Consider the following 17,117-nt stretch of genomic DNA (forward strand, 5'->3'; position numbering starts at 1 on the left):
TACGTTCATTAAAGGATGTGATATTGGAACAGGGAGAGATACAACAATGCTATTGTTCAGGAAAGAGATCCCTGGAAGCATCAACTTGTAAATGAACAGCTTATTTCTGAATTAACCTCACAGCAAACAGATGGGTTATTTAGTCATAAGTGCTTAAAAAATGAATATGATTCCTGTATCTCATCTAAGGTGAAATAAATTTCATGTGGTTTGAGTCTAATTTGCTAAAGGAAAAATTCAGAATCATTTATTGAGGAAAGTAGGAGTTTTAAAATCCAGACCTCCTGAGCACAGACCATGAGGCTAAGTATTTACAAATTAAACTCCGTGGAAGCTGTGTTCTGTGGCCAGCTAGTGAATAGCATGAATACCATGAAGCACAAGGAAAACTAGACTCTCCTAAAAAAATAATTGCAGTATTATATATGTAGGTATGCTATACATATATAGGATGGGTACTCCACTTCAGTAAAGAACAATTATGAATTGCCTTTTTGAGATAGATGAGGAATTCAGTGGATATATCATGGATTCATCAAAAGACAAAAATAGATAATATGTGCAAGGAATCTGAGCCTCTTAATGACAGAAACAAATTAATTGCCTGCATTTTGTACCCTTTAAATTATCAAGGTAGTGTAAATACTGAAGCATAATAAAGAAAATCAGGAATATTTATTGAGAAGGTACATTGATGCATAGTTTCTTTGAACTATGCAAAAATGAAAAACCACTTGACCACAACCCACAATTCCACCCCTCTGTAAAACCACCTTTTATTTCCTTCTTTAGACTTGCAAGAGAATGCTGCAATGACTTTATTTACAAGAGAAGAAAATAGATAAAAAATTTTGTCACTATCAAAAAATATTCCTCAGTTTTAATGTCAGCCTAATGGGTATAATCTTATGGAATATTTGGAATAAGAGAGTAACTGCTGTACCCAAGAACATGATGGATGCTGAAGTAACTTGATGAGAATAACAAGAGACAAGGAATCAGTCTTCTGTTATTTAAGTTTAAATTTATACATGTGAAATGAAAGCACTTTTATGTTATGAATAATACAATTATAGTTGCCTTGGGGACACAAATGCACCAGAGGTTTATGGGAATGCCAACTGGGTAAAGGAAAAACAATGAATACTGACCACATCAATCCACTTATGACCTGCATGGTTACCACATGATCTTTTCTGTGTCCTCTCCCTTCTGGAATCATTGATTACCTGAGACCCACCCAGATCATCCACTTAATAATCTTTCTCCACAGATCCCCTATTGGCGGGGACTGTTTCCGCTATGCTGCTTGACAAGATCCTAGCATGGGGAAGGGTTTGGCAAGGCCACCATTCCAGGAATTGCTGCTGTCATCTCTCCTAGGAATTGGGTGATCTTTTTCGTAATCATCATATTTATAACTATGCAAGTGCAAATCATATTCTCTGATTTTTGTGATAAGAATTTAACCTCAATGAGTCTGAAAAGGTTGGGGGAGGATAAGGAATGCTTTAAAAATGTACTGCATCACACATATAAGTCTGAAGGTACAGAGTTTGAGGAATTCTTCAAGAAACTATAGTTGCAGGAATTGCTTGCTCTTGTGCTGACCACATCTACCCCAGTTAATGATTTACCAGTAAAAGGGCCTGACAAACAAAACAGGCAACCTGTCCCCAGAGTGAAAGAACCACGCATTAGCTTACAAGATTGGGGGACATTTGTGGTACCCACCTAGAGGGAACCAAGTGAGTAAGCATAAGGACCCACCTCCCACAGATCCACCTCTTCCCCATACAGGAGTGTACAATGAAAATGGTAAATGAATAATTATTATTAATGGTAAATGGACAAATGTCCAATGTTTGACCTTCCTTCAAAGGCTTGGACGTAAAGGGCCAACCTGGAAATGTACGACTGAAGAGCAAAGAAACAGCACACACAAACAACTAGAAAGATATTATCTTAAGATCAAATGCCCTCATTGCATGTTAACTGGTTATGAGTAGTTTATGCTGGCTTAAGTCTCACATATGTACTACAATAGGTAGAGGATAAATCAATGACATAAAAATAATAGGATAAAATTAGGTACTCACACTGATTGGCAACAAAATAACCTAACTTAGTTTTAACAGAGCTTGTTTAGGTAATATAGTAGACCTTTAAGGTTAAATGAAAACATGATAACATGAGCTAAAGATTAGTGCATATTTTATTTAGCAGTTCAGTAAAATTAGCTTAAAACAAAATAGAGTCATTATGCTAACAATAGGTCTGACACCAAAGGGTAAACAAATCCATTAGGGTGAAAAAGGGAAATATCTTTCACTGTAATATGCTTATGTGAGTAATTTTAAGTAAATAAAATAAGTTGACCTTAATGTACCCACTATGTGTGAAAGTGTGACTAATGACAAATCTTGTGGTAATTTCCCTATAACGTGTGTCTTATTTAATCCTGCTTTACTTAATACTATAAAAGAAGAGCTAAAATAAATCTGAGCAGCACTTGCTTCAAGTTGCTCCAGGGGTTCTTGTCGTTCCTTGGCACTGACTCCGCCCATCCTTCAGGGACCCTGTGAGTTGCTGGGGCTGGCTTCCAGCACCCTACTGCAAACAAGTGCCTTGTACCAATTTGTTATGTAAGTTATTCACGAGTGACTGAGGCAGCAGCTCTATATCATAGGGCCACAAAATGCACCAGAGAGATGTGGTCTGCTTCACTCATGGAAAGGTTACCACCTGTGGACCAATGGAAAGACACATGGATTCCTATCTCTGAAATCATGTCCAGATGTGACACCTGACCTCAGTTTGTTCTGCAATAACCTGGGGACCAAGAGAACAAGTCCCAGGATGAGGTCCCCTCATAGAGGAGGGAATGTAGTATCACTCTGTTCTAGCACATTCTCTGCCATTGAGTCATTGTAATGAACCTTGTATTATTAATCAAGCTCATTAATATTAGGTTTTCTTTTCCTTATTAGGACTCAAGATATCTTCACTGATGAGCTTCACTGTCCCATCACACCAATGAAATCATCTAGTTATGCAGATTTCATCAACAATGAAAATGATTGTGGTAGATGCTAGTGTTACCTTAGATGTGCATGGTTTGCCAGTACCAGGTCTCAGTGTGTATTTCTCAGGTCATGAATGCTTAATCCTTTGCTTCACAGTAGTATTACCCAAGAATGTACCTCTATTGCTCCTAAACACATAAGCAGGCAAACACTATTTGTAAAGTATGATGATAACTATGCTTAAATATTTTCCTAATATCTCCAACCTCACATTGCCTTCTTCTGAGCAGGCAAAAATGTTTAAATTGGAGTCTCTTCCACAGGTTCTGCATCTATGGAAGTCAAACCAGGAAGCATTATTTGGAGAATAGAAATTATGGGTCAAAGAACAGAGAGCAGAAGAAAAACAAAGTTAGGTTCCAGCCAAGGTAAAATGCACCTAGTCATTACTTGGTAATTGTAGTGTACTATGGTGGAAGGAGGTTAAAGTACTCTGGTTCAAAAAGAAAGTCATCAATTAAATATTCTTTATGAACCCAAATTCAAATCATGAAACATTATAGTAAAGATGCTGTCCTACTAATGAGTTTCCTCAAGGCTTCTTTCATATCCCTGTTCCTCAGGCTGTAGATAAAGGGGTTCAGCATTTGAGGAACCACAGAGTACATCACTGAAGCCACTGCAGTCTTCCTGGGGGAGTCAGAGACTTCATTGCTAATATACACCCCAAAAGCTGCCCCATAGAACAAGGAGACAACAGATAGGTGAGACCCACAGGTGGAAAAGGCTTTGTGCTTTCCTTCAGGTGATGGCATTCTCACGACAGAGGACACAATGTGAGTATAAGAGAAAATGATGCCAGAGAGAGGAAGACCACCGAATATGCAAGCTGCAATATATATAAGGATGTTATCAATGAGGGTGTCAGAACAGGAGAGCTTAATCATCTGAGCAAGTTCACAGAAGAAGTGAGGGATCTGCAGGTCTGTGCAGAAGGACAACCGCAGCAGCATCAGACTGTGCAGCAGGGCATCCACAAAGCTGATGCACAAAGAGAAGAGAATCATAAGAACACAGAGGTGCAGATTCATGATGACTGAGTACCTGAGTGGGTGGCAGATGGCCACATAACGGTCGTAAGCCATCGCTGCTAGGAGGAAGTTTTCCATTCCAACAAAAACCAGGGCAAAGTAGACCTGGGTGAGGCAGCTTGTGTAACTGATGGTCTTACTCTGTCTTTGGATGTTCACCAGCATCTTGGGGACTGTGATGGTGCTTAAAGATATGTCAGTAAAAGACAGGTGGGAGAGAAAGAAATACATAGGGGTGTGGAGGTGGGAGTCAGAGCTGATGACGAGGATGATGAGCAGGTTGCCCAGGACAGTGACCAGGTACATGGACAGGAACAGTCCAAAGACAATGGGCTGCAATGCTGGATCGTCTGTCAGGCCAAGTAGTAGGAATTCTGAAACTGCTGTTTGGTTTCTGGGTTCCATGTTGTTGGTGAATCTCAAGGAAAAGGTGGGGTGAAAAATAATTATACATATGAACAGCATTAGCAACATTATTTGGGAAGATGATAGCAATGCGAATTCTTGATCCCTCCATTGGACTCACTGCTGATAAACCCTGTGGATGAAGATTGGCATTCTAAGTTTCAAAAAGCCCCCTGGGTGGCTTTGATATGTGCTGAATTCTGAGAACCATTTATTAGAAAATAAGCTGTATCATTAATACTGTGAACCCAAATGAATGTTCAAACATCTTCCTCTGCTACTTTCTCCTTCCTTCCCTGTCCACTCACTTCTTTCTCTCACCTCATTTATTGAAATGTTTGTTTTACTGAACACCAACAGTTGCATCTACTGAGTTAGGTGCTGAGAATAAAGCAATGTGTAAGACATGACTTTTCAATTAGAATTAGTCTGTACCTTCAAGCAAACAGTAAGACAGGCATGACCATGTTACATCTGTCCTCTTGAGCCAGGGTTCACCTACTTTGCTTTCTCTCGGAATCCTTTTGGTATCCTCTGATTCTCTTGCCAAACTGCTGCTGTGTTAGTCCACACTGCCACCTCATTCTACCCATGAAGACCCTTAAGTAAGGGGAGGTCATACTGGGATGTGGGGTATGTGATGAGTGCTTGGCTAAGACCAGGACCCAGCTCAGGTCATCTGACTGAAGGGTTGACTCTCCACTAAGCTGTGCTAATGACTGAAGAGCACAGAAAAAGCATTCCGAAATAAGCACTCATATCTCATAATCTACCATTGTAATTTTAACATTTCTTCCTGTGAAAAGCCTCCTTCAAGGATTGGCCACCTGTACCATTAGTCATGTCTATGGCTAGCATCCATCCAGGTGGGCAGAAGACTGCCTTTATACCTGAAGCTCAGAAGACTCGCCCATGGAATTGCAGGTCTTCTCCTTTGCAAATAATTCTATGAGAATTTAGACATGTCTCTTCATGAGATTCCTGGTCTCTTTCTAATTGTTTTTTTTTTTTTTTTTTTTTTTTTTGCCTTAAGGTAAAGAAAGCTTGAAGTTCATAGACTCCTAAGAAAAGCAGTAAGACTACATACAAATTGTTGTTCTCTGGAAAACAGAGACCAGATAACACAGACTTATATTTATTAGGTCCTTTTAGGAGTATCAGGTTGCTGAATCAGGTTTAGGATAAAGAGAAATGCTGTTGTGGAAAGTTGGTCATGTAGAAGCAGGAAACCAATCTTCTTTTGTGTTACATTTGGGATGAAATGAATAACAACTTAAATGAATTGAACAATAATGGATTTAGATACATGAATCACACCTAACTTCATTTGCAGTGCTTTAACTAAGGGACTGCCTGGTACCTGGTTGACTTCAAGAGAAAGGATGCTCAGTGCCTCATATGGGTATTCGTGATGGATGGTGCATGCTCAGGAAGTGCAGACAGATTGAGTCAGCAGGTCCTGGTCAAGAAGGATCACATCTCTAGGAGGAGGCTCCTGTGCTGCTTCTCCACTGGGGCAGGGCTGTGGGGTGCGGTGGCCACAAGCTGACTCTATGCAGTCTCTGTACCCCTGGGGCTCAATATCCAAAGCTCCTTGTTAGACTAACAATTTTACTGCCCTGCTGATCCCTGGGGTGCATAACCTTAAAGACCAAAGAAATCAGAAGACAGGCTTTTAGACTGGCAGGTCCCCTGACCCCAGAATCCAGGAGCAGATCACCCAATTCTCTCCACCTATTCTCCTCTCCTCCACTTATGGTACCTTGCCTGCAAGACCCGTGAGGTTTCTTGTAAACCCCAAATATCCATTTACCAACAAAGAAAAATGGAGCTGTTTCATATCAAGGAGCCTGATTCTCTTTTAGGTGTGAAAACAGAGCTTGTGCATGTGGGTATTACAAATCTGATTACAAACACAACCAAGAGGTTATAATCAAACAAATACTCAGAGGTATCTCTTCAATGTCATTAATGATTCCTGATCCTTGATTTTTATATTCAATATGTTGTCCAGAATATTCCAATCTAGTTTTTTGGTCACTGATATTTGTAGTAAGTACAGACAAGCATACAGTTTTTTATGGACATTTTGTAAAATCTTTTCCAATTGCATCACAAAGTATATTTTAAACACATTAATTGACTGAGATGAAATTATGCAGGAGAAGAAGTCAGAAAACCTGACCGAGGAGTAGAGACCTGACTGGGGACCGTGAGGACAACTGCAGCCCTGTCAGAGGGGACTCCAGACAGATTTAAGGAAACATTGGTGGGGAAGAATTGGGGAGAGGAAATATAGAGACCAGCTTTGGGAATGTTTTTATAAATGGAGAAGAGAATGAGGCTGTAGCTGGAGCAGGATGAGTGGTCTAGAGGCCACTTCCATTTTATTAAGGGCAGTGCGATATAGAATTACATTGAGGACATCAGACCTCACAGGTGACCTACACCTCCATCTGCTGTGACCTCTAAGTACCACATTAGGATCATTGAAGTGTCACCAAGACTCCTTCACTCGATTGACAATGTCCACCTGAAAAAAGGCAGACAGGCCATCTTTAGCTCTCAGTGTCTCCACTGCTCTGACCACATAGGTCCTACCTACCAAGTGGCAGTGTACAGAAAGGACCCACAATCTGGACCAGCACACGTGATTCCTCAAACCTTAGGGTCATGAATATTATTATTATTATTACCAGGGATTGAAACCAGGGACATTTACCTAGTGAGACATAGCCCCAGCCGTATTTGAATTTTAATTTTGACACAGGGACTCTCTCAGTCTATTGAGGCCTCCCTAAGTTGCTGAGACTGGCTTTGAACTTGTGATCCTCCTACCTCAGTCTCCCAGTGCTGGGATTACAGGTGGGTGCCAGTGCACCTGGGCCATGAGTATTACTTTGAGGAGGCATTCATTTTAGTGATTTTTTAAAGATTCAGCCTGTATTTGTTGAAGTGATATATTGCCTACATTTTTTTTCAAAGCAGAGGAATGAGAGGAAAAATAACATGAAGGATTTGAGCCACTTGCAAAAACAACAGCAATTGTTAGTATTACTTAACCTGATACCTGAGAGGGAAAGCACCACCTCTCCATACAAGTGCCTCTGCAGCTGGTGAGGAGAGCATTGAAGGAGTTTGCAAGAGGGGAAATGGACACCTGGACACTCAACACCTCTTAGCGTTGAGGTGTTTTAAATATTGAAGCTCATTATACAGCAGGGGCTCACTTGTTGAGAGTGCAATCCTTGCGCTGCAAGGCCATTGGCATGATTGATTTAGGACTTGAGACATTTGAGAAAGTCTTCTTCTTTCCCAACCTGATGCTGACTGCTCCCTCATCCTGAGATTTCCTGGTGGTGTGGTCTTCTGCATCCACCTTTCTGTTCATGTCTGTCCTGAGGGACTTTCTCACAGGGACACACCTTTGCATATACAGGATTCTTGTCTTTTCTCCTTCGGTAGCTTTAGAGTCACAATGACCTTTACACACAGTGTCAGGAATACCAACACACTGTTCAACTCAAAAACAAAACATAGATGTAGAAGACATTTACAGTCTGTAGTATTTAGTGATAAGTTGTATACATAGATATTGTTATAACTATTTTTTTCACAGTTACACATGATTCAAATGTATTCATGTGAGTCACAGGTACAGTTTTAAGTAACTATAACCTAATGCTATAATTTGTACTTATAATAAATAACAAAAATAGAACAGGTGACACTAAATAGACAATAGAATTTCACTATTAAGTTTTCATTCAAAGTGATATCAGATATAATTTATGATTTTATACATACACATATAAACACATTAAGACACAAATACACACAAACATGTGGAAGATCCGAGACCCAAATTTTGGGTTTCTGTTATCAATTTGATTGCAGAAAATTGCCAAGTATCAGAAAGCCATTAACCCAGGGTGCAAAGAACCCTTGTGATTGTGACTAAAAACAAATGACTTGTTTGTTACCACACTAACATTACTTTTATCTGGGCACCGTGGCTCATGGTGGCACAGGCCTGTAATCCCACTGGTTTGAAAGAATGAGGCAGGAGGATCATAAGTTCAAAGCCAGCCTCAGCAATTTAGTGAGACCCAAAGCAAATTATTTAGAGTCAGGGTCTCTAAAGAAAAAGAATAAAAAGGGCTGGGGATATGACTAGTGACTGAGCACCTCTGGATTTAATCCCAATACCAAAAATTAAATAAGAAAAATAAAATTAGTTTTATCAGACTGAGGTGCAACAGTAATAAAGAGCTGTGAAATTAGGAAAGAAGAAAATACAATCCTAATATACAAAAAAGTGTAAGGAAACACATTAACTCATAAATGAATTCATTATTCATAGCTGGATTGGCATTGTAGTGAACAGATAGAGCATTTAATAGAAGTGTAAGGAAATTAAAAAGAAAAAGATGCCTGTCTCACTGCAAAGGCAACAATAAATTTTAGTTGGTCTCTGCCTCAATTACAAATGGCAAGACTAAAAATCCCTTAGTGATGCTATGTATTCTTTCAGGGCTAAGACCTGTTGAATACAGACCCAGAGACAAAACATTGCAAAATTGAACTCTATACTGAGTGCCTGGGGGCGCCTACTAACCACCATGAAGGGCAGGCAAAAGTAGACACTATCCTGCAGAAAAAAATCTGCAGTATGTATTTAAAGACAAAGCGCTGTTATTCCAATTGCATGCATGATATTATGAATCAACAACAGATCTGCAGCTTGATGGACAAATCACACACTTGTATTTCTTAAGAGAGGAATTCTTGGGCCCATAATTCAGGAAAAGAATTATAACCTCCTCTTAGAAAACTGTAAGTAAATAGTTACACTCATTGAATTGTCAGAGTAAATGAGAGTTTGAGTAATGATGTGACACTCCAGAATATGCCAGGGTAGGGTAAGTTGGTTCAACTCTCTGAAACTACCCAAAGGTGAAAACTGTTCTGCTACGTCAGTACTTCCACACCAAGTGCAGACGTTGTATTTACAGGATTGCAAGGGTGCTGGCTGCAGGGGCATCCGGAATTCCATCCATTGCTTGACAAAGATCCTCTGGAGGATGTTTGCAAAGGCTCATTCTAAAAGGAATTGCTGGATGTTTTGCTCCAGAGCATGGTGTTTTTTTCTGCTGTGTTTTTCTGATAATATATTACTCATTTCAGACTGAACAGATTGCTTATGGGGACGAGGGGAATACAACAAAAATTCCAGAAAATATTACCTACAATCTGAAAGACAATGGGTCTTTACCGCTAACAAAGTTAAAAATAATTTTGTAACCATGCAATGAGTCCCTGAAAGCCTCTGGAGAAAATAGATGTAGATCTGCCTTTGTCTCCAACAGGCTGGTTAAATCCTAAGATGGTTTTGTTTATGTGTGGTGGTGGGGTAAGAGAATAAATTTTCACAACATTCCTTCCTTCCTACAAAGAATATGTCACCCCTATAATAAACGATGGTACACAATAACCATTGCAACCGCTGCCCTCCTGTAGCCCTTAACTCAGCAATTTATATTAACCAGATGGACCTATTAGAGATGGTCACATGAGATTACTTACCTATTGCTTTTACTGCGAGAATAATAAGAATAGTCTTAGGTCACATAGAGTTTATAAATTAAGGAAATAAACATTGTATTAGCTCATTGACGTAGTTAGATATTCTTAAAACAATTGTGATTAGGTAAGGATAATCTGTAAGGTTACTGTTTTCTGCCTATGCTTTGGAAACTTCTTTAATATTAACTACAAGACTGCCATCATAGCCTGAAGAAAAATGTATATAAACCCAGCCTTCCCCAGAATAAAGTGGGATTGATTGCACCAGAACTAGAGTCTGTGTCTTTCATTCTCCATCCATCGCTGATGCTGTCTCCCTGTGCCCCGTTTACCTGTGTGGAACCCATGGACTCCTGCTAGGTGTCGACCCCGGCTGCTGGCCATGTGTGCCTGGACATTATCACTGAGCTACGCCCCCAGACCTAAAACACTTTTTCATATATTTTGGGAGGTATGGTTGGGAATATTTAAAATATTTATCCAAATAGCAGAAAAATGGATGCCACACTTGGTTCCTCCTCAGAAATGCTTCATGTTTAATGTTACCACATGTAACATACAAAATATAGAGCACACAAATCAAGAAATAACTTCTGAAACCAATGAAAAGATCATTTCTGGAGCACAAGCATGAGACTTGCAAGAAGAAATGGAATTCATTAGGTGGTATGTTGTTTAGGGATGTCTACAAGGGTGATAAATACGTATTGCATTGCTATAAAAATGACAGCTTTTTAGGGCAAAACTGATCCACTACTGGCAATCAAATACTGACTTTATCAAACCAATTCCCGTCTCTGCAGTCACCATGCCCCCTCTGTATTCTGTCTTCTCCACTTCTGTCCTAAGAAGAGACATGGGATGACCTTGAGATCCCACCCAGATGATCCACCAAGTGCTCCTCCTCTGCCAAACCCCTTCTCCCATACAAGCAGCATTCACCATTTCTGCCACACATTGATCACACTTTTTCAGGACAGGATGTTGACATAGTTTGAAGACCACCATCCAGTCCACCTCAGAGATGCAAGTCTTTGGTACATGGAGAGTTCCCTGCTCAAGACACCCAGGAGTGGGTGCGCGATTGTTGCCTGTGGCATCAGGTCCATGTATGGCAACTGCATTTGCACTATCACCTGGAGAAGGGGAGGAGACCAGTGCAGGGCAGAGGCCACTTCATGGGGGACTGAATGAATGAAGTTCTGATCTCTGTGTTATTGTATTTCCTACCTCTCATATCTTTGGAATGAAGGGTATTTCTCCTTATTATCAGAGCACAATATCGTCCATCTTCATTAATGGAGTTCAAGCATGTCGCAGTCATCTCAAAACAGTGACCTGATCCATCATGCCATTTCTATAGATGACATTGAAAATGGTTGATGCTATTTTTGCCCCAGAAGTATATGGATGCCAGTAACAGATCCCAGGATGTGAATGTCCAAACCTTTGCTCGCTTTAGGTCTGATACACAGATGAGATTCCAATGGCTCCAGCTGTATGATCAGTGGAAACAATTCTCTTAATATGACCGAGCAATGCTTAAAGACCACCCTTATCCTGCCATCTTTCACTAACTTGCTTTCTTCTGGGATTTCAGCACAAGGAAAATTCTAAGACTAGAATCCTTGCTTCAGAGTCTGTCTCTGTGGAACCCAAGCAACAAAATTATATTTGGGGTGAGAAATTATGTGTCAAACATCGCAGAGCTATACTAAAAGCAATGACAGGTTTCAAGACAAACTAAAATCCACCTGGCCATTATGGTATTTCATTAATTTAGAAGAATATAATGACAGATGAATCAGGAATTATGGCTCATCACAAATGTTGTCACTGTTAATTATTCTAGAAACCCAGTTCAAAAGAGGGCAAAGGACATGTCATAGAACAGCTATCCAACTGACGATTTTCTTCAAGGCTTCCTTCATGTCCCTGTTCCTCAAACCGTAGATAAATGGGTTCATCAATTGAGGGGCCACTGTGTACATCACTGAAGCCACTGCAGTCTTCCTGGGGGAGTCAGAAACTGCAGAGCTAATGTAAACCCCAAAAGCTGTCCCATAGAACAAGGAGACAACAGACAGGTGAGACCCACAGGTGGAAAAGGCTTTATGCTTCCCTCCTGATGAGGGCATTCTCAAGATAGAGGACACAATGTGAACGTAAGAGAAAATGATTCCAGAGAAGGGAACACCACCAAATATGCAGGCCACTACATATATCAGGATGTTATCAGTGAAGTTATCAGAACAAGACAGCTTGATAATCTGAGCAAGTTCACAGAAGAAGTGGGGGATCTCCAGGTTTGTGCAGAAAGACAGGCGCAGCACCATCAGACTGTGCAGCAGGCCATCCATGAGGCTAATGAACAAGGAAAACAAGGTCAGCAGTCCACACAGGCAGGGGTTCATGATGTCTATGTACCTGAGTGGATGGCAGATGGCCACATAGCGGTCATAGGCCATCACTGCAAGTAGACAATTTTCCAAGCCACCAAAAACCAAGACAAAGCAGACCTGGGTGAGGCAGCCTGTGTAGGTGATGCTCTGACTCTGTGTTAGGATGTTCACCAGCATCTTTGGGATTGTGCTTGAACTTAAACAGATATCAGTGAAGGAAAGATTGGCAAGAAAGAAGTACATGGGTGTGTGGAGGTGGGAGTCCGAGTTGACAAGCAGGATGATGAGCAGGTTCCCCAGGATGGTGACCAGGTACATGGACAGGAACAGGTTGAAAATGAGGAGCTGAAGTGCTGGGTCCTCTGTCAGTCCCAGGAGGAGGAATTCTGAAACAGTTGTTTGATTTCTACTTTCCATCTTGGTGATGAATCTGAAGGAAAAGAATGAGTGAAAAGATAAAGAAATATATGGACCATCAGTAGCAGTGTATCATTGAAATGTGTTAGAAAATTCCTCCTTGAACACCTTGTTATTGTTGCTTCTGCAGAATGCAATTTTCATAACACATCTGTACTCACTTCCAGAGAATTACTTCGGGGGTCTTATGCTCCCTTTTTGGCTAGAACAGGAGTGAGGTTGTGCATCCTATACATGTACTAAAGATGGACGTGGTGTCCTCCAGAAGCAGAGACACACTCAGTGAGTGACTGGGATCTTGATCAGAAGGATTGTCTCTGGGAGGAGGTTCAGATGCTTCTTCCTGACTGGGGCAGGGCTGTTTAGTGCCATCAAATGCCAGCTCCTATTGTCTCTCTCTCCCTGGGGGCTCAAAATGCAAGGTCCTCATTAAACTAACTATTTTACTGTCATTCTAATCCCAGGAGTGCATGTCCTAAAAGACCAAGACTTGGGAGGTGAGGAGTTCAGGACAGCCGATTTCCTGACCCCAAGGTCAGGTGTTCCCTTGTTTCTGTTCATCTCCATTTGAAGACCTTGCACATGTAACACACACCACAACTATGATAAAGTCCAGTGTTCCTTTAAGTTACAAACTAAGGCACATCTATCTATAAAATTATCTACTAAACTTTATCTCAAAGTCTGTTTCCTATTTTAAGTGTGAGAATGTCTCGTGTATGTGTGTGTAAATAGTGTCATTTTAAATGTTATCTAGATCTTACAAAATACAGACGACACTCAGGCATATCTTTTCTTAACTCTAATTGTATTAATTAAACCTTAATTTTTGCTTTTCATGTTTAGCACAGATGATTATAATCTGTTTTCAATTATCATGGCTAATGACTAAAAACAGAGATAGGTCCATGACTCTTTGTTCAGAATTCGAAAATATGTTCTTCAATACTGTCACAATAGTTTCAGTAGTTGTCTTCCCTAAAGGAGACTGTGAGTTGAAATTATCATTCTTCATGTTTAATGAAGAGATATGTTAATTATTTACAAAATCATTAAAAGAAAGAACTATGCATATGTGTCCATGAACTCAGCACATCTGTTTAGATTTTTGACATCATTCAAGGTGTGAAAGTGGTGTTCATGTTAGTGTTCACCTTATAGATTTTTAAACTAAAGGGCTTCAGTTTGTTCATGTATTATCAGCACATTTTACATCATGTTAACTTGTTACACATAAATCTATAATTCCAAGTAGATTGGATGGTTTTTGACAAGATGGCATGTATATACACCTGTGTGTGTGTGTATGTGTGTATATATACATGTTGGTATATATACACACCCAGGGGCACTCAGTCACTGAGTCACATTCCCGCCTTATTTTGAGACAGATTCTCACTAAGTTGCTTAGGTCCTCAGTAAATTTCTGAGACTGGCCTTGAACTTGTGTTCCTCCTACTTCAGCCTTCTGAGTTTCTGGGATTACAGGTTTATAATTGTGTGCCACTGTGTCTGGTGCATTGTGATATCTTTCTTCACCATTTTAGCCCCATCAATGTCTAACACACACGAGTCATAGTTAAAAATAACAAAGACATCATTGGGATTACAAAACCGTCAATTTTTTCTGTGCACCACAGAAGGAGAACAGCAAATATAAAAAGAGAATAATGTTCTTCAGGTACCAGTAAAGAACATGACACAATTTTCCAAATGGGTAGAAGCCAACTGCTCCATGGATTTATCCCCATAAGAAAGAAGTATTTCCTCTTTCTAGATATTGCAAACGTGGTGTTCTAGAGGACAAGTTGCTAAGGGCAGAGATAGAGATTTTTGCTCAAGATGTATGGGTGAGCTCAAGAATCAAGCATTACCAGACCCATGGCTGTGAGCCTATAACCTTATAGTTGCAGAAAAATCTCCAAGGAAGAACAGAGCCAAACTCAGTAATGACTTGTGGATGAGTTTTTAACGTGATGTTCTTCATATCTTCAAACATCCAAACTCATTAAACAGATTTCTGGAGTAGAGACCTGACTGATGATGGGTGAGGCATACGTGGCCCCACCAGATAAAACATCTGTTTGCATTTGTATTGATCGATTGACACATTATAGTTATACATAATATTGGAGTTCATTTTGGTGTAATTATGTAAGCATGGACTATAATTTGCTCCATTTCAGTCCTCAGTACTTTCTCTTTCCCTCCCCACCATCTAATCTCTCTTCCCCTTCCTCTACGCTACTGGTCTTCCTTCTACTCATTTATAGTTTTTCAAATTTGTGCTTCATAGATACACTTAAAGTTGAAATTTACTGTGGTATATTCATTTATTTACATAGCATAAATTGGTCTATTTAATTCCACAGTTCTTCCCATTCCCCATCCCTCCTTCCTCCTACTCAATCCCCTTCCTCCTCCTCAATCCTCTTCCTCTACTCCACTGGCCTCTCTTCTGTTTTCATGGGTTTCCTTCTCTTTCCCTCTTTCTTTGCTCTAGCAACAGCATATGAGAGAAAACATTCTTGCCTCTCTGAGTCTGACTTATTTCACTCAGCATGATGCTGTCCAGTTACATCCACTTACCAGCAAGTGACATCATTTCATTTTTCTTTATGGCTAAGTAAGACTCCATTGTGTGCATGTATGATGTTTTCTTACTGCAATCATTGATTGAGGGACATCTAGGCTGTTCTCATAAACTGGCTACAGGGAATTGCGTTGCTCTAAACATTGTTACGCATATATCACTGTAGTATGCTAATTTTAGTTCTTTTGGATACGTACCATGGAGTGGGATAGCTGGGTCATGTGGTGATTCCCTTTCTAGTCTTTTGAGGAATCTCCATACCACATTTCAGAGTGGTTGTAGTAATTCATAGTCCCCCCAACAACATATAAGTGAACCATTCCCCCATTTCCTTACCAGCATTTGTTATTATTTGCATTTTGATAATTGTTACCCTAACTGGAGTGAGATGAAATCTTAATATAGTTTGGATTTGCATCTTTCTGATTGCTAAGAGAGATGAACATTTTTTCATATACTTGTTGAGCATTTGCATTTCTTCTCTTGAGAAATGTCTCTGCTCATGTCCATCAAAAGCACCATTGACATGGACACCCTTCGTCTGTACTAGCTTCTGCTTCTCCTTCAGTAGGTGCCTTTAGAGTCACAACCATACTCATAAATTAAATCAAGAAATCTGACATCACAGTTCAAGTTGAAATAAGATGTATGAATATATCAACATTTAAATAAAGTGATAAAGCAGAGTGTACCATAATAATGCAACCCTACAGGGTTCATTCCATGTATTTCTCTGTAAAATTTGAATTTGGCTCTGAACATTAGAAACAGAATGTTTCTAATAGAGTCTCTGTAATCAAAATGCACTAAGCATTTAACAAATATCTCACTTCTCTTTTAGAATTTCACTACCAAGTTTTCCAGATTTCGTAGTATTGGTTCATGTGTGTGTTATCAACATTGTTACAGAAAATTCCAAACTAATAGAAAAAGAGTTAATTTATGGTATAAAGCACCATTGTGATTGTATGTAAAAATCCTGAGGGCATATTTGTTAACCCAGCAAACTAGATTTGATTGATTGATGTGTTGATATCATTAAGACAGGAGATATTGTTGCAAGAACATATACAGTAATCTTATTGTTTGAAAAGAGAGTCCATCAACCCATCAATGAAAGACTTCTTTACTGCTGAATTGGCATTACAGAGAATGGATGAACTATTTCATAAAACATGCTAAAATGAAAATAAATTTGGATACCTTTCTCTTATCAAAGCCAGAAATACATTTCAGATGAATTCAGTCTCAATTTCAAAAGGAAAGACTATGAATTATTTGTTCAGTGTCAAGGCTTATCGAGTATAGATGCAGAGGGAAAATACTGACAAATTGAATCATGCTAAAACTAAGCACTTTTGGACATCCATGATACAGTAAAAAGCAGATAGCAATGGAGGCACTCTCTTAAAGAACAAATATTTAATACTAGTTAATAATTTTTCTTATTTATTTAATTTATTTATTATTTATTATTAACATACTTATTTATTAATATTCAATATTACAAACAAGAATTGCTATTCCAAATGCAAAAATAACTTGTAAATTAAGAAAAGAAAGTTTAAGGCAATGGAAATATCATAAACATTTATTT

At 39.4% G+C, this 17,117-nt stretch overlaps 2 protein-coding genes across 2 annotated transcripts; both read right to left on the bottom strand.

The window, feature by feature from the left end:
- Nucleotides 1–3,583: 3,583 nt before the first annotated feature.
- On the bottom strand, nt 3,584–4,531 carry LOC306646181 (olfactory receptor 7G2-like; the record flags this gene model as incomplete). The annotated part of the gene is made up of 1 exon (XM_079114632.1): nt 3,584–4,531. The coding sequence occupies exon 1, from the start codon at nt 4,520–4,522 to the stop codon at nt 3,584–3,586; it is 939 nt and encodes a 312-aa protein (XP_078970758.1). The 5' UTR covers nt 4,523–4,531.
- A 7,460-nt stretch (nt 4,532–11,991) lies between these two features.
- LOC306647073 (olfactory receptor 7G2-like) lies at nt 11,992–12,927 on the bottom strand (the record flags this gene model as incomplete). Its single annotated transcript, XM_079116106.1, has 1 exon — nt 11,992–12,927. One exon carries the CDS (start codon nt 12,925–12,927, stop codon nt 11,992–11,994), a length of 936 nt encoding a protein of 311 aa, XP_078972232.1.
- Nucleotides 12,928–17,117: the final 4,190 nt, after the last annotated feature.

Source organism: Sciurus vulgaris (genome assembly GCF_902686455.1).
Source record: "Sciurus vulgaris genome assembly, chromosome: 16".
Classification (NCBI taxonomy): domain Eukaryota; kingdom Metazoa; phylum Chordata; class Mammalia; order Rodentia; family Sciuridae; genus Sciurus; species Sciurus vulgaris.